Consider the following 22,171-nt stretch of genomic DNA (forward strand, 5'->3'; position numbering starts at 1 on the left):
GTAAAGACTTCCTTTCTCTTCATGACTGAGTAGCATTCCGTCCTGTGTATGTAGCACATTTTGTTTACTTATGCACATTTTGGTTGTTTACCCCTTTGGCTGTTGTGAAAAGTGCTTTAATGAACATAGTGTACAGGTTTCTGTTTGCGTTCCTGTCCTCACTTCTTTTGTTTATATACCTACGATTAGGATCGCCAGATCATACGGTAGTCCTATGTTCAATTTTTTGAGGAATCGCCAAATTGTTTTCCACAGTGGCTGTACCATTTTACATTCCCACCAGCAGTGGATGAGGGTTCCAGTTTCTCTGCTACCTCCCCAACACCTGTTGTTTTCTGTTTTCTTTCTTTGTTTTTTAATCACTGCTATTTTTTTTATTCTAATGGGTATGAGGTGGTATCTCATTGTAGTTTTGATTTGCTTCTCCCTAATAGTCCTGGTGGCACAGTGGGTAAGCATTTGGTTGCTTAACCAAAAGGTCGGCAGTTCAAATCCACCAGCAGCCCCTTGGAAACCCTGTGAGGTAGTTCTACTCTGTCCTATACAGTCACGATGAGTCAGAATTGACTCGGCAGCAACGGGTTTGGTTTTGGTTTTGAATGGCTAATGGTGTTGCACATCTTTTCATGTGCTTGCTAGCCATTTTCCCTTAGTATTTAATAAATTTTTTTCATCTACTCATTTGAGTGAGTTTCTGCTTCTTGCGAATAATTAATTTTTCTATCAGTTAATCGAAGACCCCATTCAGACTGACTTAAGGGGATATGAGGACTGTATGGCCCAGGAGTAATCCTGACTTCAGATTTCTAGGAGCTTTGTATAATCAGGAATTTGTCTCATTCACCCATGTCAGAGGAAGGCAGACTGGATGCTTGGCAGACAGAAGCAATAGATGTCTTTTCCACTGATTCAGACAATGCAAGAGGAGGAAGTACAGGAGGTACAAAAAGAAATCTCACAACCTGGGTTCCTTGGGAGAGCCTCACCCAAGTAGTTCAAGTGGTGCTGAGTGACCCCTGGTCACAGTGAGTCGTCCAGTGATGGGCCCAAGAACCAAGCTGGACCTATGAGAGACGGCTCCAGGACTTTTTGGAACTATTAACAAAAGAGGCACTCTGGCTGCTGAGCTTATGAGATGTCAGCCTGGAACCGTGTGTGCTCATTCATGTCCCCCAAATGAAGACTCTGCCTGTGGTCCTAAGCATCCACTAGCCTGCTGTCTGTAACTACAGATTAGCCTTGCCTGTTCTAGAATGAAGTTGACGCAGACAAAAGGGCCAAGAGATACACAGAGATAGACCCCTGGTGGCTTTGTTTCAATACCTGAATCCAGCGGTGTTCGAAGCCAATACTACCTCTGGAATTGTCAGCTATAGCAGCCAATAAATTCATCCTTTTTTGCTACCCTGGTGGTGTAGCAGTTAAGTGCTACGGCTGCTAACCAAAAGGTTGGCAGTTCGAATCCCCAGGCAATCCTTGGAAACTCTATGGGCAGGTCTACTCTGTCCTATAGGGTCACTATGAGTCGGAATCAACTCGACAGCAGTAGGTTTGGTTTTTTCATAGGTTTTTTCTTAAGCCAGTGTAGAAACAAAATGTTGTAGATATTCTTCTTTGAAACGGGAATAATACGCAATCATAAAAATTCAGCCAATAAGAATAAAATTAGCATTTAAATAAAAGGAAGTCATTGGGACCCTAATGTACTTGTATATTCAAGTGCTGTGGCATATAAATTGGTTTAGTCTGCCCTGATTAAAAATAAAAATTGACACACATTTGAACTAAAGAGTTTGGGTAATAATGATTAATCAAATAGAAGTGGAGATCTGAAGAAAGATTACACTTATGAATGCTACTTAGAAATAAGGATGGCGAGACTGCGTCTCACATACTTTGGACATGTTATCAGGAGGGATCAGTCCCTGGAGAAAGACATCATGCTTGGTAAAGTAGAGGGTCAGCAAAGAAGAGGAAGACCCTCAATGAGATGGACTGACACAGCGGCTGCAACAATGGGCTCAAGCATAACAATTGTGAGGATGGCGCAGGACCAGGCGGTGTTTTGTTCTGTTGTACATGGGTCATTATGAGACAAAACCAACTCGACGAAACCTAGCAACAACAACAACATATTCTCCACAAAAATAGGCAGATTTCTCCATTCTTTTCCTGCTATTCAACATAAAAAATAAGGATTCTCTTGTTTAACTGCTTTATTACAGAGCCTATGTTTATTGTATCACCATTACTGAGGCATAACTTGTGTGTAATAAAATGGACCCACTCTAAGGGTATCATTCTATGAGTTTTGACAGATCTGTGCACCTGCGTAACCACCACCACAATCATGACATAGAACACTTTCATCACCCCCAAAAAGTTCCCTCGTGCCTTTTTACAGTCAGTCCCCTTCCTAAAAGAAAAGCTGTGGTCGAGTCGATTCCAACTCATAGCAACCCTACAGGACGGAGCAGAACTGCCCCATAGGGTTTCCGAGGAGCAGCCGGTGGATTTGAGCTGCCAACCGTTTGGTTAGCAGCCGAGCTCTTAACCACTACACCACCAGGGCTCTCTTCCGGGGTCCTAGGTATCCAAACCTGCTCTCTGTCTCCATAGATTAGCTTTGCCTGTTCTAGAGCTTCATATAAATGAAATCATACAGTATGTATTCTTTTGTGTCTAGCATGTATTCTTTTGTGTCTAGCTCCTTTTGACAGTCTTTTATTTTCGATAGCATCTATTTATGTTTACATGTGTGTCGTAGTTTATACATAAGGTTTTAGATAAATGTAGACAGTAATGATAGGTAGGACATAATAACAGTTCATAAATTTCACTTATTGTTAGCTATTTCAGATATATTTGAACTCAAAATGAACTGAGTTTTTAATATGTCTTTTCCCACTTCTGAATATTTCGCCCTGAAAAGCATAAATAACCCCAGAATAGTTTTTCATTTTTGAGATGTCTATTACAGTTCACTGTGTCCCGTTGTAGAAGTTTGTGATAAGTCTGAAAAGCCACAAAAATGTCTCTGACAGTTTCTAAAGCCAACTCCAGGAGAAGATGTGTTTGTACTTTGACACCAGCTTAAATCATTTTCTGTCCTTTATATCCATGTCTTCTCCTGTGTCCCTCTGTGTCCTATAGAATGAACAGGAAGGAAGATGACGGTAGGAGTTTTCTGTGCTGGGGGCTGTGGGAAAAGGGTGTTGAGAAGGCTTTCACACCAGATGTCCCCTCAGCTCAAAGGGTAGAGGATCGGGTTCCACGGTGTCCAAGTCTCCCGCCACCTGATCATAGATTCCTCTTGGCTCCTCATACTTGTGGTCATGCCAGTGGTGGTCATAGGGGCTCTGACAGGCAAAAGGTGTAGTTAGGACCACAGAGAGATGTCTTATGGATCATAGTCACAGACCTAGGGGATACATACCCCTGCTCAACTTCCCAAGGGGAAAAAGTTTTAACTTTTAATTACGGAAAATTTCCAACATTTGCAAAGAAGAGCACGATTATAATGAACTTCCTTCATGACTCCCATGTACCAATCACCTAACTTTAACAGTAATAATCCCTGGCCAATCTTGACTTGGAGCCCTGGTGACACAGTGGTAAAGAGCTCGGCTGCCAACCAAAAGGTCAGCAGTTTGAATCCACCAGCTGCTCCTTGGAAACCCTATGGGGCAGTTCTACTCTGCCCTACAGTGTCACTAGGAGTCGGAATGGACTCAACGGCAACAGATTTTTTAAATCTTGATTTACCTCTACCTGTATCTTCTCCCATTGTCCCTGCTAATTGGATGTCTTTGAGGCCAGTCCAAGATATCCTATCATTTCATTTTTAAATACATCAATATGTCTCTCAGAAAAAAAGTTTAAATATCAGGAATATGATAAAATTGTCAAAAACCCATGACATGAGCAATGGAAGCTGTGGAATGTGAATCATGATTCTGCTAGTCCGATGAATTTCCAAAAGTATTCTTCATCAAAACAGAAGAGAAAAAGGACCATGTTCCTTGTCCTAAGATGGTTTTAGAGTGACACATTTCAGAGCAGATTGTCCCTCGGCTCAAATATGGCCTGTCACCTGTTTCTGTACTGCCTGAGAGCTAAGAATTGATTTACATTTTTTAATTGTTGGAAAAAATCGAAAGAAGGATAATATTTTGTGACACATGAAAATCACATGAAATTAAAATTTCAGTGTCAAAAAATAAATCTTTGTTGGAACATACCCACCTGTGTTTATGTATCGCCTGTGACTGCTTTCATACTACAATGGCAGAGTTGAGTAGTTACGAGAGAGACCGTATGTCCTGCAAAGCCCAAAATATTTACTATTTTGCCCTTTACAGAAAAAGCTTACCGTTTCCATCTGTGCGTTAGAGGCACAGGTGGTGCAGCACCATGGACAGCATTTTGTACACGTAATTTCCATGCTGGTGGGGAGTTTAGATCTGACGAAGTTGTTCCCGATGTTACAGAGTGAAATCCTTGGCCTAGAGGCGCCAGAGCTGAGACCACAAAGAAAGTCTGCGGTCCTGTCCCACCTCCCTTTCTGTGGGGTAGCGGGTGGCAGTTGGTTGGTTGAAGTGCCTCTCTGTTGTTTCTGCTTCTCCAGCCACCATCTTTCCTCCTCTGGGCTCTCTGTCCCTTCTCCACTCTCAGTCCAGTGGATTGAGTGGGGCTAGCCTACTCCCTGGTGCTGTGGTTGGCACTGATCCAGGCCTGTCCACTTAGAATATTCCACCGCCTGCTCAGTGATTGGTTCAGCAATGAGTACGTGACCCTAACTAAGCTAATATGTTCAGCCTGGGACTCTGGAGTTACTGGAAAAGAGGAATTCTTTTTTTTTTTTTTTTAAAGGGGTTTCTGAACTAGTTGCCACAAGACCAGGCAGTGTTTCGTTCTGTTGTCCATAGGGTCAGAGCTCTGGTGGCACAATGGCTAAGAACTCAGCTGCTTAACCAAAATGTCAGCAACTGAAACCCACCAGCTTCTCCTTGGAAACCCTTTGGGGCAGTTCTACTCCGTCCTATAGGGTTGCTACGAGTCAGAATCGACCCGACAGCAATGGGTTTGTTTTTGGTACAGGGTTGCTATGAGTTGGCACCAAATCAATGGCACTTAACAACAGAAACTAAACTGGTAGGACACAAACCTGGACTTGCAAGGGGCATCTTTAGGTGGAAATCTTGGATCCAGCTGGGACTGAAAACAATTCTATACCATGGCTTTTCAAATGAATGAGCCAAAAAATCCTTTCTGTCTCTCCGTTTAACCAGTGTAGTGGTGATGGCTACTCGTCCAATGAAACACACTCCTTCTTCCTCCCATGGTAATAGAATGGTAGCTAGGCATATAGCTGCCAAGCTAGATGACATTCTTCAGACTCCTTTGCAGTCAGGCGTGGCCATGTTCTTGCCAGTGAAATGTGAGCAGAAGTGATGTGTGCCATCATGGGCCCTGGACCATAAGGCAGAGTTGTGCCTCCACCACACTCTCTTTTTCCCTTTCCCACTAGCTGAAACCCCCAGCAACCTGGTCCATTCATGCAGACTAGGACAACATGCTAGAGGATGACAGAACATGGGTTCTGGAAGAAGGCCGTGCAGCAGGGCCTTTCACCTCTGACTGTTACGTGAGGAAGAAACAGACTATTTTCTTTAACCCCCTGGATTATGGCTGGGCATCTGTTACAGAAACATCATTAGCTGAATACAAGCAGTAGAAGGTAGGCTTCCGGCACTGGCCAGGAAAGACATTTGCTGATATAAGTCTCCTCACCATGTGTACTTCATCGTAGAGGGCTCCATAGGCCCCAGATGGGGCATACAGTCTTTCCACCTCATCATATAGGGGCCCAGGAAAGGCCATATCTTCATCCTCAAGACCTGTGAAACCTGGAGTTGGAGTGGAAGGAAGGAATTATCAGTGCACCCAGTCCAGATGTCAGGGGTCCCTGTGAGTGGGGGAGTCCTGATGAAATCATGACTCACCTTGGGGATAAGGCACTTCCTCCAGCGTGGGGGGGAGCTGAGGGCTGAAGTCCCTCATGGAGTAGTAATATGGCTCTACCTCTGAGGTGCTGACCTGTTATCCCCCACCCACCCAAAAAAAAAAAAACAGATAAAATCCTTTCCATCCTCTGACCCCATTGTTCCTGGAAAGGGCAATGATTAACTTTAAACCAATGGTAGGATTTCTTTCTTTCTTTCTTCCTGCTTCGTTCTTTCTTATTGTGCTTTAGATGAAAAGTTTACAGAGCAAATTAATTTCTCATTAAACAATTAATACGCATATTGTTTTGTGACCTTGGTCGTCAACCCCATGACTTGTCAACACTCTCCCTTTCTCAACCTCGGGTTCCCTATTACCAGCTTTCCTGTCCTCTGCCTTCTCGTCCTTGCCCCTGGGCTGGTTTGTCCCTTTAATCTCGTTTTGGTTTATGGGCCTGTCTAATCTTTGGCTGAAGGGTGAACCTCAAGTGTGACTTCAGTACTGAGTTAAAATGGTGTCTGGGGGCTATACTCCTGGGGTTTCTCCAGAATGGTGGAATTTTAATCCGTCAGTTTCCTGTCAGTGGGGCTGGAGGGACCACCGCCACTCACCGTGGAGCTTCGAGTGTCCCGGTCTCCCGTCAGCTGGCTCCCCTCATATTCATTCCTGACCCGCTCCTCCTCCGACCTGCCAGGGTGGAGGTGGAGGGCATCTGGGAGCTGACCCTCTGTCCCCTCTCACCCCAAAGCTTCTCACTCAGAACCTTCTTTACAGAACAATATCCTTACTTACCCTGCTTCTGTCTTCTTCGAGATGCCTGAGGGAAATAGGAGAGAAGGGGTCAGAGGCCTCCTTCCACCCTACCTGGCTGTGGAGAGACTTTCAACATGCATCACCCCTTTGTCTCCCCATCACATTTAGACCTCCATCCTAGTAGGGGAAGGGCCTCTCCTCACCCTCAGCAAGATGCCTCAGTCTCCACTTCCAGAGAAATCCCCCAATACAGAAGGCATTGGAAAGCAGCAGAAGACTCCCAACAGCAAATAATACAGGCAGCAGGGGCAGCCCCGAGGGTCCTGAGGGCAGAAAGGTACTCCTCAGCACAAAACAACTGACCCAAGTCCTGAAAGTCACTCTCTGGGAAAGCCTGTCAGTAACCAAGCAAAGACCCTCCTCCGAGGTCAAGGAAGCGGATGGGCAGGGCCCTCCATCCCTACCTCTTCTTGCCACCCCAGGAAAGATGGCTTCTTTCTCAAGTCAAGCCATTATCAGCAGGTCCTACCTCTGCCTGAGCCCTGTCTAAGGACTCAGGAGGGAGCCTCAGCTCCTTAGCTGGCCATTCAAGAATGGTAATCTTACTCTGCCATATCAACCTGGTATGGGCCTCTCCAGTCACACAAACAACCCACAGGCTGTTCCCAGAACCACAACTCCAAGTCTCAGCCTAGTCAAGTGTCTGTGGCAGAGATGTCCTTTGTTCACAAGCAAATTTCTATTCACCCTTCAAACTTCATCTCAGATGAATTCCTCTTTGGACAAACTTCCATTTTAGCCAATATCAGACTGACTTCTCCCCTATATCCCTGAAGCCAGACCGATTCTCTCTGTATAAATATCTTCTCCGCATCTGTTTCCCAAATTCTGCTAATAGCATTCATTTTTCTTTGGGAAAACAGCCACTCCCCACTCCCAGTCTGTATGACTCAAGCAGGATTCCATGGTGGACGCATGGCCCAGACTGCCCAATAAATGCACCCTATCCCTCTATTCATAGTGACTGGTTCAGAGACAGGCATTGGACCCCAAATGGGACTTCTGCCAGAACATATAGGGTACTCCTCTGTTGGCTGCTAAGAAGTGGAATAGAGCTGCAGATGTGGGAGAACTTCTTTGCCTTCTTGATGGAAGAACCTGAGAAAGAAGCTATCAGAGATGAAACAAAGCCAAAAGAGGGTGGGAAACAGACCAGTGGTGAAAATTTTGAGCACGTGAATCCAGTAACACTTGGAATTTTCAATTCCATAAGCCAAGCCATGCTTTTTATTGCTGACAACAGCTGAGCTTCTGTCACCTGCAACCTTCTTCTCAGGCTCTGAAGGGAATTATTTGCAAAAGCTGTCAGAATTCCTCTCCCTGTGTGCATATGCACACTCTTTGGCCGTTCTCTCCCCTACTGACTCTGGGTAATAGGATAATAGCAGATGTTGTAACCTGACCTTATGAATGCTGGTAAATTTCCACTAGTCCTTAAACTAGCCCAAGCCAGAGTTGGTCTGCCCCGCGTGTGCAGAAGGGCCAGCTGTGACCACTAATTGACTTCAACACCCGGCGGACCCTATTCTTAAGTGAGGGGTCCAAGAAGAACCACATCATCTCCTGTTTTCTGGCAGCCTTCCAGAATTTTCCCTCCCCAGTACGACTGCGCGGCTGCCATCTTGCTGCCCAAATCACATATAAGCCCTGCTTAAAAAAAAAAAAAATTTTTTTCCCCTGTAGCATGGGGAGCCGGATCTGAGGAACTTCCTCTCGGTTCCTTGCTCTGTGCATTGCAATAAAGGTACCTTCTCTTTCTCAAATACCAGTGTCCAGAAAATTGGCAAGTCTTAGCGTGCCGGACAAGGGCCAGCCTTCTAGGGTTTGGTAACAACGTGACAGAAGCAGAGACCTTTTGAAAAGTGTTTATAAATTAGAGCTTGCCCTCTATTGCTCTTCTTGGAACCCCTGTGACCTGTTTCACGTGAAAAAACCAAGGGGCGGTGCTGGTCGATTAGAGATGTGTGGCCCAGTTACCTCTGCTGTCCCATCCAAGAGCCAGATGGTGACCAGACGCTGGAGGAGGAGGCCATCCTAGACACCAGTTCCAGTCAGGCTGCCAGATAATTGTAAAGATTAGGCAAGCCGGCCCAGACCACAACTGTTCAGTCAGATTCGTAGAATCATGAGAAATAACAAATACTTGTTGCTGTAAGCTTTTGCTACAAGCTTTGCAAAAGCTAGGAGAAAAAAAATTATCACATCCAGGCATCCAGGAAGAGCTAAGGATATGGGTGGAGGCCTACAAGGGCAGAGCTAAGTCTTAAGGGAATATAGCCACAGGGCCAAGGAAGCAGGACCAGAAACAAGAAGGTTCTGTTCTCCAGCGTGGGAGAATGGGCTGGGTACTCACCCGCAGGCTGCCCTGTGGGAGGCTGGTAGTCAGGTTCCCCAGAAGGCTGGTCTAGGCCTGGGAAAAGGATATATAGGTTTTGAATTAATCCTGAGAATCTGGGGTATGCCTTAAATATTTCTTCTCAGCCTCCTCTTGGAAGCTTTTTGGTCCACTTAGACACTCATGGGAACTGATTCATGGCTTCTTAGGAATATTTCAGAGAGCTGGAAATTGCTGAGAATAACATTAACAAAACTAATGGAGCCCTGATGGCATAGTGGTTAAGAGCTCAGCTGCTAACCAAAAGGTCGGCAGTTCAAATCCACCAGCCACTCCTTGGAAACTCTATGGGGTAGTTCTACTCTGTCCTATGATGTCACTGTGAGTTGGAACCGACTCAATGTTACCTAACAACAGCAACGCCTATAATAATAATTAATGACCAATGAATGCTTTGTGGTATGCAAGGCCCTTTTAACCCAAATTACCAGTTTGCTGGGTTAACCAAAAAGATGTTGGGTTTTCAGAATTCCTTAATATAAGTATAGGCTCTAGAGCAAGGGAAGTGAGTACATAAAATGCTTTCTGGTTAAAAAGAAGACTGGAATGGGAGGAAAGAAAAAAGAGAGAAGGGAAGATCGTAGGAATGGGAAAGGGTCCTCAATTCCACAGGGAAAAATGGCTGCTCCATCAGGAAGGGGTAGACAGAAAGAGGGAGCTTTCATGGGCAAAGTAAACAGAGGGTGAGGACACCCTGCCCCCGAACATTTTTTTAAGCCAACGTTTACCTAGCACTTACTATGTAGTAGGCCCCGGTCTAAGCGCTTTAGATGTTTTAACCGATTTCATCCTCACAACAGCTGTCTGAGGTAGATCTTATTCTTTTTAAACTGAGAACACATATGGTAAGTAACTTGCCTAAAGCCACACAGCTAGGAAGTGGCAGAAGTGGGATTTAAACCCAGGCTTCTCTGAACCAGGGGTTGACAGGGTTACCATGTACTTAGGAAATCTGTTCATTTCATCTAAGTTGTTTAATTTATTGCCATAAAGTCTTTCATAATATTGCCTAATTATCCTCAGATAGTGTCTGTAAGATCTATGCCAATATTCCCTCTTTTATTCCTGTTATTGGTAATTTGTGTCTTCTCTCTTTTTTTCTTTGATCCGCCTGAATAAAGATTTATCAATGTCACTGATTTTTTTTTTTTTTTCCAGAGACGAGCTTTCAGTTTCATTGATTTTCTCTGTTGTTTTTCTGGTTTTTAGTTCACTGATTTTTGCTCTTACCCTTATTATTTCCTTTCTTCTGTTTACTTCGGGCTTAATTTGCTCTTCTCTCTCTAGTTTCTTAACATGGAAACTTAGAGTGTTGATTAGAAGACTTTCTTTTTTAATCTAATTTTTAAGAACTTAATGCTATAAATTTCCCTTGAAGTACTGCTTTAGCTGCACCCCACCATTTTCATGTTGTTTTTATTTTCATTCAATTCAAACTATTTTCTAATTTCCTTGTGTCATTAATCACATTCAGACAGTATGGTAGCTAAAACTGGTCTGCGGAGTTCATCTGCCTGGGTTGCCATCTCATCTTTACCTCTTCCTAGCTGTGTGACCTTAGGCAATTTGCTTAATCTCTCTGGGCCTCAATTTTTTCATATGTGAAATAGTATTAGTACCTACTTTCCTATAAACCAAAAACATCAAAACTCCCCTCCAGCCGATTCCGACTTATAGCAACCCTATAGGACAGAGTAGAACTGCCCCATAGCGTTTCCAAGGAGTACCTGGTGGATTTGAACTGCCAACATTTTGGTCTCTTAACTACTACACCACCAGGGTTTCCTACTTTACTATCCCATCCCATAAATTCCCTGAAGAATTCTCCAACATTCCCTAGACTATCCCTTCCCACCTGGAGTGGTAATGGAGAGCTGGGTCCCCTTGTCAGTCAGTCCACTGTCTCCCAAGGCATTGCTAGCCAGCAGCCAGATCCTGTAACGTGTAGAAGGCTGCAGCCCAGTCAGTGTGAAGGTGGTAGCCTGGGGTGGTAGGACATCCATGTAGAGGTACCCTGGAGTCTCCAGGGCCTCATATCTGCATGACAGGAAGGGCAGTCAGTTCAGGGAGAGGTCCCAGCCCTGTTGGCTGCCATCTCTTCCTGCCTTGACCAGGACTCACCTGATGCGGAACCTCTGTGGCAAGCCCCCATCAAAACCAGGCTTCCACTCCAGCCCCACCGAGTTCGAGGTCATGCTCACTGCCTTTAATCCTGATGGGGGGTCAGGGCGGCCTTTGAGAAGAAGGATGGGAGAAGGAAGGAAGTGGTCAGAGTGCAAAAGGATTCTGGAAGATTCTTTCTGGGTTTTTCCTAAGAACTATTTTTTCCTAAGAGGAAGGAATATACACATTCCTTGTAGGGGACATCTGTTCATTAATAGATGCGCCTATCCCACTTCTAGTCTGTCGTTCCTTCTGGTTACAGCATTCTAAACCTCCTTTGGAGAACCATCTTCCACATTCTCAGGCCACATGCTCCTGAGGGAAGAGACTCCACTCCTACTAGGGTAGATGTGTAACCAGGCCTGGCCAATTAAAGTATTGCTTTCCCCTGACGACATGATTGGTTCAGGGATGAATTGTGACCCAAGTAGAGAAAGTGAAACTTAACTCTAGAATTTTCGAACTGTTGTTAGAAAGGTGGAAACCCTGGCGGCACAATGGTTAAGAGCTATAGCTGCTAACCAAAAGGTTAGCAGTTCGAATTCACCGGGTGCTCCTTGGAAACCCTATGGTGCAGTTCTACTCTGTCCTGTAGTGTCGCTATGAGTCAGAATCAACTCGACGGCAATGGGTTTTGGTTAGAAAGGGGCAGCCCTGCTGGCCTAGTGGTTAAGAGCTCAGCTGCTAACCAAAAAGGTCAGCAGTTCGAATCCACCAGCCATTCCTTGGAAACCCTATGGTGCAGTTCTACTCCATCCTATAGGGTCATTATGAGTCGGAACCAACTCAACTGCAATGGGTTTGGTTTGGTTTGGGTTAGAAAAAGAAACATTTTTATTTCCCCTGGAAATTATAAAATACCACTATGAAGAGCCTGAGAATAAAGCCATCACAGAGAAAAGCAATGCTGAGAGATGCAGCTGATGATAGTTGGACCTAGATTCAGAGATTCCTGAAAATCTACTTTTCAGTTACTTGAGCCAATAAATCCCCCACCCCCATTCTTTTTTGGTTTTCTTAAGACATTTTGATATTTGGCCCTTGGGACCGAAAGCATCCTGACTAATACAGTCTTAAAGTTATTTGTTTTGTGCTATTTTATTGCCGTTTTCTTTTGTTGTGGGTTATCCTGAAGATCCAGACTCCCTAGGGGCTTTCAGGGCAGGCAAAACTCCAGCCTCATGCAAAAACACTTCTTGGGTTTCAGGTACACTGCCAGTCTGAGGCCAAGTAGTGACTTGGGGGGGCATCCCCTTAACACCCCCACAACCTCTTCCCGCCATACTGATGCTGACGAGTTGAATATTGGTGTGGTCCGAGCCAAGGGGGTTAGTGGCTGTGCACGTGAAGAGGGCGTAATCCTGGGCTGCAGACACGTTGGCAATGGTCAGGAGGCTGCTGTGGATCCCACCCTGGTGGTATGTGTGCTCCACATACCTGGAGAGGAGATGAGAGGGGAACTATGGCTGGGTGACCAGGGTTGGGGCTGGGGTGCTGCCTGGCTGGGCCTGAGCTCACCTGGGATCCTGGAGGTCCAGCGGGATCCCATTTTTGGTCCAAGTGAAGACAATGTTGGGGACACCTCGGGCACGGCAGTGGAGGGTAGCAGAACTGGTACTGTCTCCAGCTGCAGCCACCTTACTTAGGGGAGTGGGGTGCTCCACCTGGGGGGCAACTGGGATGGGTTGGGGGATCAAAACAAGGCATGTGGAAGGACATGAGAGCTTCAAGTTCAGTGAACGTTACCCACATCTGACAACAAGACGGACCAGCCCTCGGGCTGGAGGTGCCACTCCATTGTCCACGATGCACTGGTATGCGCCAGCCTGTGCCAGTTTGGCATGGTGAATCCTCAGATACCCTGTGGACCCCTTTGACATTTTCTCCATGTCGTCCAGGCTATGGTCCTCCTCCTCTTCCCCCTGGAGGTCCAAGACTCAGGAGTTGGCCCCCACAGTCAGGCCCCAGCACCAGCATCCACAGAACTGGTATGGCTCCCTCTCAGACACAATTACCCTCCACAGAACTAGTGAAGAAATGTTCCCCATCATCCACCCATCCATTCATCTATCCAGCCATTCATGCATGGATCCATCCACCCACCAATCCAGCCAGCCACTCATCCACCCATTTGTCCAACCAGTCATGCTTGGAACCATCCATCCACCCTTCCATCTATTCATCCACTCGTGCATTAATCCAACCATTTGTCTTCTTTCTGTCCATCCAACTATCCACCATTCTAGCTCTCCACTCATCCACCCCATTCACTTATACGTACACATACCCGTAAGTACATGTATCTGTTCACATATTCATGCTGCTACCCATTTATCCATCTCTCCACTGACCTATCCACCCATCCATCTGTCCACTTAATGTATTCATTCATTCATCCATCATCTATCCACAGATGTCTTTCCACTGATAATGCATCCATCCATCGATCTACCCTCTCATCTAATCTATCTACACACTCATCTCATACAGTCATTTTGCGACCCATCCACTCTATTTATCCATTCATTTACTTGTCCACCTGTCCATTTGTCCATCCATCCACTCATTTACCCACCCACCAGTTAGTTCACCCAGCCATCTATCAATCCATCTATCCATCCACCCATTCATTCATCCAAACTATCCACTCATCCACCCATCCATGCCATCCTACAAACAGTTACTGTTGGAGCATGCTCCCGACATAATTGTGCAGGTCCACACAGATGCGGCCCCCACTCCCAAGGAGTTCACAGTCAAGACCATGTCCCGCACCCCCACCTCCATTCTCCAGAGACTTGGTCCTCACCAGCTTCTCCCAACTGAACATCCCTGGAAGGACGGGATTGGCATCAACGGTGCAGACTATTTCCACAGAACCCCCGACATCCACCTCAGTGGGATCCCGAAGAGTGCGGATGGTGGGAGCATCTGGGGAGAGGCAGGGGCTTGGGGAAGTCACTTGGACTCAGACAGGCTGTGGCGGGAAAGGGCCCCAGGTAGGAGAGGTGTCTTAGGGGTATCCAGGGAAGGTGCCGGTGTGAAAGAAGTCTGCCACTTATCAGGAGCATTTGGAGGAGGGTCTCAGGGTTGGTGAAGCTGTTCCCAACCTCTGCCGTGCCTCAGTGATACTTAAAGTCAGAAGGACTTCCAGAATTGTGTGGTGTGGGACTTCCCCCAGTGGGCTTGGCTTTCTTGTGGGAGTAGCTCCCATGTAGCCAGACCCGTACTGGGCAAAATAACAAGTTGGGTCTCCCTAGCGAGCTGGGACTCCACAGTGGGCGTGGCTCCATCAGGGCTGGAGCTTCCAGAGTAGGAGGGATTCCGGAGTAGGTGGATATCCCTGAGTGGGCGGAGCTTCCGCAAAGGGGAGACTCAACAGTGGGTAAGGCTCCCTGGGCGGGCGTGGTTTCCGTGGTGGGCAGGGCTCCCACAGCCCACCCGCTTACTAGGGCGGTAGAGGGCGCTCACAGTGCACATGGAGACGCACAAGCACCTCCGCGGTGCCCTCCGAGTTCTGGCAGTGTAGCTGGTAGAGGCCGTCGTCGGCGCGGGTCACATTCCACAGCTGCAGAGCCCCGCCAGATAGGATGCGATGCCGGGGGCCGCCAGCTGGGGGAGGCCCGAGTGAGGCGCCTGCCAGGCCCTGCGTCCCAGGGACCTGCACCTCTTTCCACGCCCACTCCGCGCACCTGGGCTGAGGCGGTAGCCGCGGAAAGTCCAGTTGAAGGCCTCGGGAGCGGGGTTGGCAGACACGGTCACGGGCAGCAGGGCCTCGCCCTGCTCCACTGCGGTCACCACGAGTACCTGCTCCCCCAGAAACTCCGGGCGGTCTGCGGAGCGGGCGCCCCCGGGAGTCAAGGGATGGATTCAAGGTCAGGCACAGGTTCAAGGGTTAAAGTTGGGGTCACCGTTAGGTTTAAGTTTAGAGCTGAGCTCAGGAGTAAGGTTCAGGGCAGAAATTAGGATCTATTTAGGAAAAGGTTAGGGGTCAGGGTCAGGTTTAAGGATGGAAAGAGGGCTCAAGGACAGAGTCAGGGGTTAGGATGGGGATCATGTTCAGGGGTTAGGATAGAGAACAAAGGCAAGACGGGGGTCGGGACAGCAGAGGGATGAGAGTTGGCGCAGGGCCAGGAGTCAGGATAAAGGTCAAGATGGGAGTAAAGGACAGTATCAAAGTGAGGACGTGAATAGTACAGGGTCAGCGATGGGGGGTGGGGCCAAAGCGGTCCCAGGCCAGCGCACATACACAGCACGTTGAGGCGGTAGAAGGAGCTCACGGTTTCTCGGAGCTCGACGCTGTGGGCGCGGCAGGTCACGCGGTGGCTGTGGTCGCGGGATGACACTCGCAGGAGGGTGCTCCTGGCCGCGGCAAAGCCTTTGTATGGGGCGCTCCGGGGCCGCGCGGCCAGGCCTTCCAGGCTGTGGACCCGGCAGGGGGTGGGATCCAGGTGGGACCAGAGCCGGGAGCGGGCGGGGCAGTGGGCAGTATTGCATGTAGGACGCGGGCGGGGGGAACCAAGAGGGAAAAGAGGCGTGGCCGGAACCTGGAGGGGCGGGGCCGCTCGCACCCTCACCTCTCTCCCTCCTTGTCCCACGACAAGTTGACCGCGGGATTACTGCTGACACTGACGCACGTCAGGTTTACCACGTCCCCGGGGCGCAGCGCAGATGTGTTGGCCAGGATCGTCACGTTAGTTGGGGGAACTTGGAGAGCCGTCGTGGGGAGCGAGGCTCAGAGATGAAGAGGATGGTGGCCTGCCTCCACCCCTCCCTGACCCCTGGCCCCCGCCCAGCCCGCAACCGCTGGGAAGTCGGGTCCCAATCCTGGCTCCGCCGCATCCATTGAGCCCCACCTGGTCCCGGCCAAGCCTTCCCCCCTGCCCCGGCTGTACGCGCCCTTACACTGCACCACGAGCTGCGTGGACGCGCTGAGCTGGCCAGCCTTGCATGTGAACTTGGCCTGATTGTCGGACGGACCGATGACCAGCACCAGCTCGCGGGAGAAAGTGTTCCCCGACTTCTCCAGACTTCCCAGCTGCACCCGCCGCGGCTCCTGAGGCGGCCGCGGCTCGGTCACGGTGCGTGAGTCCTGAGGGGCCGGGACTGGCTGGGAGGCTGCCCACACCTGCCTCTCGGCACCAGCCCTGACGCGCCCTCCTTGGGTTGGCCACCGCCAGCCCAGGCAACGACTTTATGCCCAGGAGGAAAAGGCGCCCCCACAGGCGGGCACGCGACTAGGATAGAGGAGGCCACGGCCCACCAGTCTCCCACCTACCCTGGGTCCCCGTGCACTGCCACTTTGGCTGTCTGATCCTGCTCACTGTTGCTGTTAGGTGCCATCGAGTCCATTCTGACTCATAGCGACCCTATAGGATGGAGTAGAGCTGCCCCATAGGGTTTCCAAGGAGCGGCTGGTGGATTTGAACCACCCACCTTTTTGTTAGCAGCGGAGCTCTTAACCACTGCGCCACCAGGGCTCGGATCCTGCAATTGTTGGTTCCCCCTGGTCACCCTCAGTCCCACTCATTGGCCCATCAAAATCCATTCCTGTTTAAACATTTACTGAACACCATGTGCCAGGAAACTCCCTGAAATTCCCAAGCCTTACCCAGAATCTCTTCATTTTTTCCTATCCTTAGTTCTTTATCATAGAACTCCCACTTTCCCCAACCCAAATACTTCCCTAAACCTGTCCTTTAATTCCATGGTCTTTCATAGATTTTGGAATCCTTCCCCAATATTATTATTTTAGTCTTTTACCAGAATCCAGTACAAACTACTGGCATTTTCCCAGGATTCATCTAATTAAAATAGAATCCCATTGTTATTCCTATAGTTCCTAATCTTTTCACCTAGAATTTTCACTAGCTCTCTAAATTCCCAGGCTTCCCAGAATTTTCTTTAATTTTAATGAAATTTCATTTTCTTACCCCGAAATTCCAAGAATTCAATTTAATATTAATGGGCTATCAATGTCTTGTGAAATTACTAGTCTTTCCCCAGAATTTCTGAACTTTGACCAGAATAACCATTGTCCTTTATCTTAGAATTCTTAAGTCATTCCCTAGAATTCCTGCCATTTCACCTGAATTCCAGAACTTCCTTTTAATGAATGGAATTATTTTAATGGAATCCATTGCCTTTTCCCTAGAGTTCCCAATCTGGGTCCAGAATTCCTTCTTTTATCCCAGAATTCTCACTATTTTCCCAGGATTCTATTTAATTCTCATGGCATTTTGCATCTTCCAATTTCCTGCCAAATCTCAGAGTTTCCAGTATTCTTCAAGAAATCCAGGATTTTCCAAGAGTTCCCAAGACTCTAGAGCAGAGAAGAGGCTTCACCCTTTTCCCTCAATTAACCACCCCACAGCCCTTCCTTGGCACCAACCTTGAACCAGGTGAGAGAAGGTTCTGGGTTGCCCCCAATGGCCAAACACACCAGCCTCACCCGAGTTCCAGCCCGGAGCCGCTGCCCTTCTAGGGGCCCCTCAATCCACAGCTTCTGAGCAGGATCTGGGGGAAAGGCCCAGGAAAGATGGTTTTTCTCCTTGGACTGGGGCCTGGGAGAGGGGTCTCTGAGGCCTAGGAGCATCCTGGGGTGGGGTAGAGGCCTCACATTTCACATTCAGGGTGAGCGACTTCTTGAACGTCTCCTTGGTGAAGGCCTCACTGAAGGCCTCACATGTGAGACTCAGACCGTTGTCCTCTCTCCGCGCCAGAAACGTCAGGTTGGACATGGAGACGTAGCCACCATGTAGGCCCTGTCAGGCAGCAAGCTTCAGGCTTGGGGACTGGGCACCCCATCCATATACCAGAGGCCTGGGTCCACCCCAGGTCCCCATAGGGACACACGAGGCATCTCTGCCCCTTCTGCGAGGCATAGGAGTCACCGACAGCCCACCCTCCCCCAGCACTGAGGCCTCCAGGCCCTCAGTCCCCTTGTCTCTCAGGTTTAGGAGTCAAGCCCTCAGCAGCCTCCTCCCTCAGGACCCAAGAGTTCAGGTCCTCACTGGCCTCCTTTCTCAGACTGCAGACCCTGGCCCCGCCTCACATCCATGACTGTCTCCTCTGTGGGAAGCAGCTGCCGCCAGCCCAGCCACCATCTCAGCAGGACCCGTGGGCGACTGGACTTGGTGATGCAGGAGAGTGTCATGTTCTTGTTCTCAGACTGGGATACAGATCCCAGGATGGTAATGGCACTGGGGGGGACTGCAAGGACAGGTGGTCAGAGGAGACATGCTGGGCTGGGCTGGATTCCGCATAGATCAGCCCAGAGAGAAGGGTGGGACAGACAGAGAGGGCTTGGGGGTCAGAGAGGCATGGTTTGGGGGCACAGATAGTTCCCTGGGGCACGGACTGACAGAATGGCAACTGGGGCCAGGACTCACAGGTGACCTGCAAGGTGACTCCACGTTCCTGGGTCCCTGTGGACACACTGTTGTGGGCCTCACAGCTGAGCCGTGCTCCTTGGTCCTCTGGCCTCACAGTCATCACCAGCACGCTGCGGGCCACCGCCTGAGCATGCTCTGTGCCCCATGCTGTGGACACAGGCTGGCCATTCTAGGGACAGGGACAGTTCTGGTCAGGACTAGCTCCTGAGCCTGGCCGTCCCCCACCCCCACACCTGCCTCTGTCTTTACCTTTAGCCACTGCAGTGTGGCTAGTGGGTTCCCCCCTCGGGCCACACATGGCAGCTCCAAGTTCTGCCCTGCTCGCACATGCCCCTCGTCCAGATCTGGCCACTCAATGACAGGGGGTCCTGGGGGGACTGAGGTGCAGCCAACATTCAGTGAGTCCAGGGACTCCATCCAGCCTTTCTGTGCCCCACAGCCTACCTCTGAACCCCCTTGTCTCTCCTTTAAGTGCCTGACTTTTCCACATTCCCTGTGCTCCCCCCAGGCCCCCAGTCTCTGCTCCCCATCCCTGGTGCCCACAGCTGGCTCAGTTCCCTACTCACACAGAACATTCATGGTGACTGAGACCCTGATGGGCGTGTCCAAAGCTGGGCTGGACCCCTCACAGACCAGTAACTGCCCATTGTCCGAGCTCTGGGGTATCACCCTGGGGTGGGAAGTTATGGTGCAGGGGGTCAGAGTCATCACCTGAAATCTGGAGGGTCAGGGTGCAGAAGTGGGGATCCCAGGTCCCCACACCCAGGTCTAAGTCTCCAGACTGACTTTCTCTGGAATCTGACATTCCCATGGAGAGATTTTGAGGGTTAGTAGTGAGAATGAGGGTCCCAGGGCCCACACCTGGCCAAAAGCTTTGTGTCTGATACCTTGAGAAGTGGGTTACCCGGAAAGAAATTTTGAAGGGCCAGGATGAAGAATTGGGTCACAGATATCTAACCCAGTTGTCCATGTATGAATCTCTGGTTACAGGGTTCTTATTGGGAAATTCGGGGGTTTGGGTCAGGGGGAGGGTGCCCTAGCTGCCACACCTGGCTGTGGCCTCCGTGGTGAAGAGTTTCTCCTGGGACCCCGCGTTCACATTAGCAGAGATACTGGAAATTGTTTGTCCACCTTGGGGCAACAAGAGGGCTGAAGGAGTACTGGATTCCCCACAAAGTAGATCCTGGGGATCCCAATCCGAAAGTCTTTGGGGTGGACCTGATGGCCCGGCCCGGTCTGGAGGACAAGGATCTGGTACACGAACTTCGTTCCCCCGACACACCCCGAATGCTGGAGTCCACAGGGCAGGTCCTGGCTCTCTTCCTCTCCTCATTCCCTGGCTGGGTTGTCTCACCACCCCCATCACCTCAGTTTCTCATCTCTACATTGACAATACCAATATCTATGTCCCAGCTTGGCCTCTCCCTGAGTCCCAGGCTAGTGGGCCCTGTGGTCCACTGGAGACCTCCCCTGGATATCCCTTAGCCCTCTCCCCATTCACCAGGTCCCACACTAGCCTCCGTGTATCCATCCTGAAGCCTCCCTCTCCTCTTGATCCCCATCTCAAGGATGGTGTGTTTTCTAGAGCCCCTAGGAATGTAGTGGGCAGGAACATACCCTCCTCTCACTTGGGGCTTCATACTGCCCCTCCCCTCCAGTTTACCCACACTCACTCTGGAGAAAGGCGATGTCAGCTGCTGGCTTTGCATCCCCAGTCACACAGCTGACCACGTACTCCTGCCCAGCTACCCAGGTGACCGAGCTCCCTGCCTCAGGGGTCATCTGAAGCACCTTGGGGGGCACTGGTGAGAAAAGTTCGGTTACCACTAGGAGGAAGTGATGACTGGGGCTTTGAGTCCCCTTGCTCATGACGTGAGTCCTGTACTCAGGGTCCTGGGTGGGAAGAGGGCTGGGACTTCAGGCTCCTGGGGGTCTCTCACGCATACCCAAGACAGAGAGGATCACTCTGGGTGACACAAGTGCGGGACCCGTCTCTGAGCGGCTGACTTGGCACTCATACTCTGCATCATCACTGAGGTCACACGCTGCGATGTGCAGGTGGAATTCACCTGTGGATGAGGCCCAAGGTCAGGATCACAGCCTCTGCTGGTGGCTCAGGGTCTCAGGCTCTGCCCTCTTACCTTTATCAGGGTCCCCCTGCAGGCGGTAGCGCGGGAAGCTGGGGATCCTAGGGTCAGGGCCTAGAAGAAGTCCATCTTTGGCCCACTGCACTGTGCTGCCAGGGGCTCTGACCCCACACCGCAGCTCGGCTGTGGCCCCCTCCAAGACCGTCACGTTTTCAGGTAGGGCCCAGAAGTCACGAGGGACAGAGGCAGGAATCTGTGACTGAGCTAGGCCTGGGGATACAGGGTGGTCAGTAGGAGAGGGCAGGGGGTCTGGCAGGGGAATTGGGTTGGAAATGAGGGCCGCCTGATGCTGGGTCAAGAGCCAGGGTGGCACTCACCTGTGGCCAGCACCCCCATGAGCAGCAGGGTAGCACGGAGGGGAGTTCTTAGGGCACTGGGTACCAGCCCAGGCCCTCTGCCTGTGGCTCCCACAGCTCCCATCGCCCGCCTCCTGTGTCTGGCTCTGTCCGTGTCCGTTTCTTCTTTTTCTTTGTGTCTCGTTTTCTATCTCTCTCGTTCTCTTTCTGTTTTCCTTTCTTCCTGTGTTTCTGTCTGTTTCTCTCCCTTCTGTCTGTCTCTCTTTCTCTCCCAAACTCTCTCTCTCTCCCTGTCAAAGATGCTTCTGTCTCTGAGTCTCTGTCTCCCTCTCTGTCAGTCCCTCTCTGTTTCTCTTTCTTCTGTCCTGCCCCCCACACCCACCCCTGCTCGCCTTCTCTTGCCACTCACAGCCTCTCGATGAAGATCCGCTGCTCAGGGTCCAGCAGGCCCCATGAGCCCCAAGAGCAATGAGGCTGTTGTGGACAGTGGCAGAGCTGGGGTCCGTTCTCTGCCACCTCCCCCAGGTGCCCTCAGGCATCCCCAGCTCTGGGCCTCTGCCCAGCAGGCTCCTCCCAGCCCAGCTGGGGCATGAAATTCCCCGTCAGCACATGCCAGACACATTCCTCGGTGCCTCCCTGGTCCCTGTGAACCCAGGAGCTCGACATGGGAAAAAGAAAGCTGGGCCCAGGGTGGGAGGTAGGACTCCCCAGCTATCCCCTGCCCTGGAAGGTGACCTCGGCAAACCCCTCCCCTCCCCGAGAAGACATCAGCCCCTGCAGTGACGTCAGAGATCTCTGTGCAAGAGTGTGTGTGAGAAGCTGAGAGTGTGGGGGGCAGTGAAGATATGTGTGTGTGCATGTGTGCAAAAGTGTGCAAGCCAGCATGTGAGCGTGCGTGAGAACTGGGGAGGGCAACCATAGACTATGGTTTGTGGAAGCATGTGGAGAGCAGGTGAG

At 49.9% G+C, this 22,171-nt stretch overlaps 1 protein-coding gene across 5 annotated transcripts; it reads right to left on the reverse strand.

Moving 5' to 3' along the window:
• Positions 1 to 2,215: 2,215 nt before the first annotated feature.
• NPHS1 (NPHS1 adhesion molecule, nephrin) lies at positions 2,216 to 21,724 on the reverse strand. 5 transcript variants are annotated; one of them, XM_049901597.1, is made up of 29 exons: positions 21,236 to 21,724; positions 20,913 to 20,972; positions 20,718 to 20,840; positions 20,445 to 20,573; positions 19,821 to 19,902; positions 19,338 to 19,441; positions 19,021 to 19,148; positions 18,769 to 18,940; positions 18,432 to 18,589; positions 17,997 to 18,141; positions 17,769 to 17,893; positions 16,283 to 16,469; positions 15,955 to 16,084; positions 15,627 to 15,799; positions 15,070 to 15,210; positions 14,849 to 14,989; positions 14,187 to 14,308; positions 13,128 to 13,299; positions 12,896 to 13,052; positions 12,663 to 12,814; positions 11,336 to 11,447; positions 11,070 to 11,251; positions 9,173 to 9,229; positions 6,963 to 7,082; positions 6,799 to 6,823; positions 6,618 to 6,693; positions 6,006 to 6,099; positions 5,794 to 5,909; positions 2,216 to 3,359 (listed from the first exon to the last, which is right to left on the reverse strand). In XM_049901597.1, the coding sequence occupies exons 1-29, from the start codon at positions 21,336 to 21,338 to the stop codon at positions 3,228 to 3,230; spliced, it is 3,618 nt and encodes a 1,205-aa protein (XP_049757554.1). In that variant the 5' UTR covers positions 21,339 to 21,724; the 3' UTR covers positions 2,216 to 3,227. The 5 variants fall into 5 exon arrangements, 4 of the variants coding, with proteins under 4 accessions (XP_049757554.1, XP_049757553.1, XP_049757552.1 ...); XM_049901596.1 differs by having other exon boundaries at positions 14,187 to 14,209; positions 20,913 to 21,128; XM_049901595.1 differs by having other exon boundaries at positions 20,913 to 21,128.
• Between the last annotated feature and the right edge of the window lie 447 nt (positions 21,725 to 22,171).

This window comes from Elephas maximus, chromosome 11 (genome assembly GCF_024166365.1).
Source record: "Elephas maximus indicus isolate mEleMax1 chromosome 11, mEleMax1 primary haplotype, whole genome shotgun sequence".
NCBI classification, from domain to species: Eukaryota; Metazoa; Chordata; class Mammalia; order Proboscidea; family Elephantidae; genus Elephas; species Elephas maximus.

Bases quoted from the DNA above. Each gene is read 5' to 3' on its own strand.
- NPHS1 (XM_049901595.1), bottom strand. From the start codon at position 21,338: ATGGGAGCTGTGGGAGCCACAGGCAGAGGGCCTGGGCTGGTACCCAGT. The intron at 9,230-11,069 runs GTGGGAAGGGAT...TCCTTTTCCCAG, and splicing joins GCTCTCCATTACCACTCCAG to GCCTAGACCAGCCTTCTGGG. The intron at 6,824-6,962 runs GTGAGGAGAGGC...TATTTCCCTCAG, and splicing joins ACTGAGGCATCTTGCTGAGG to GCATCTCGAAGAAGACAGAA.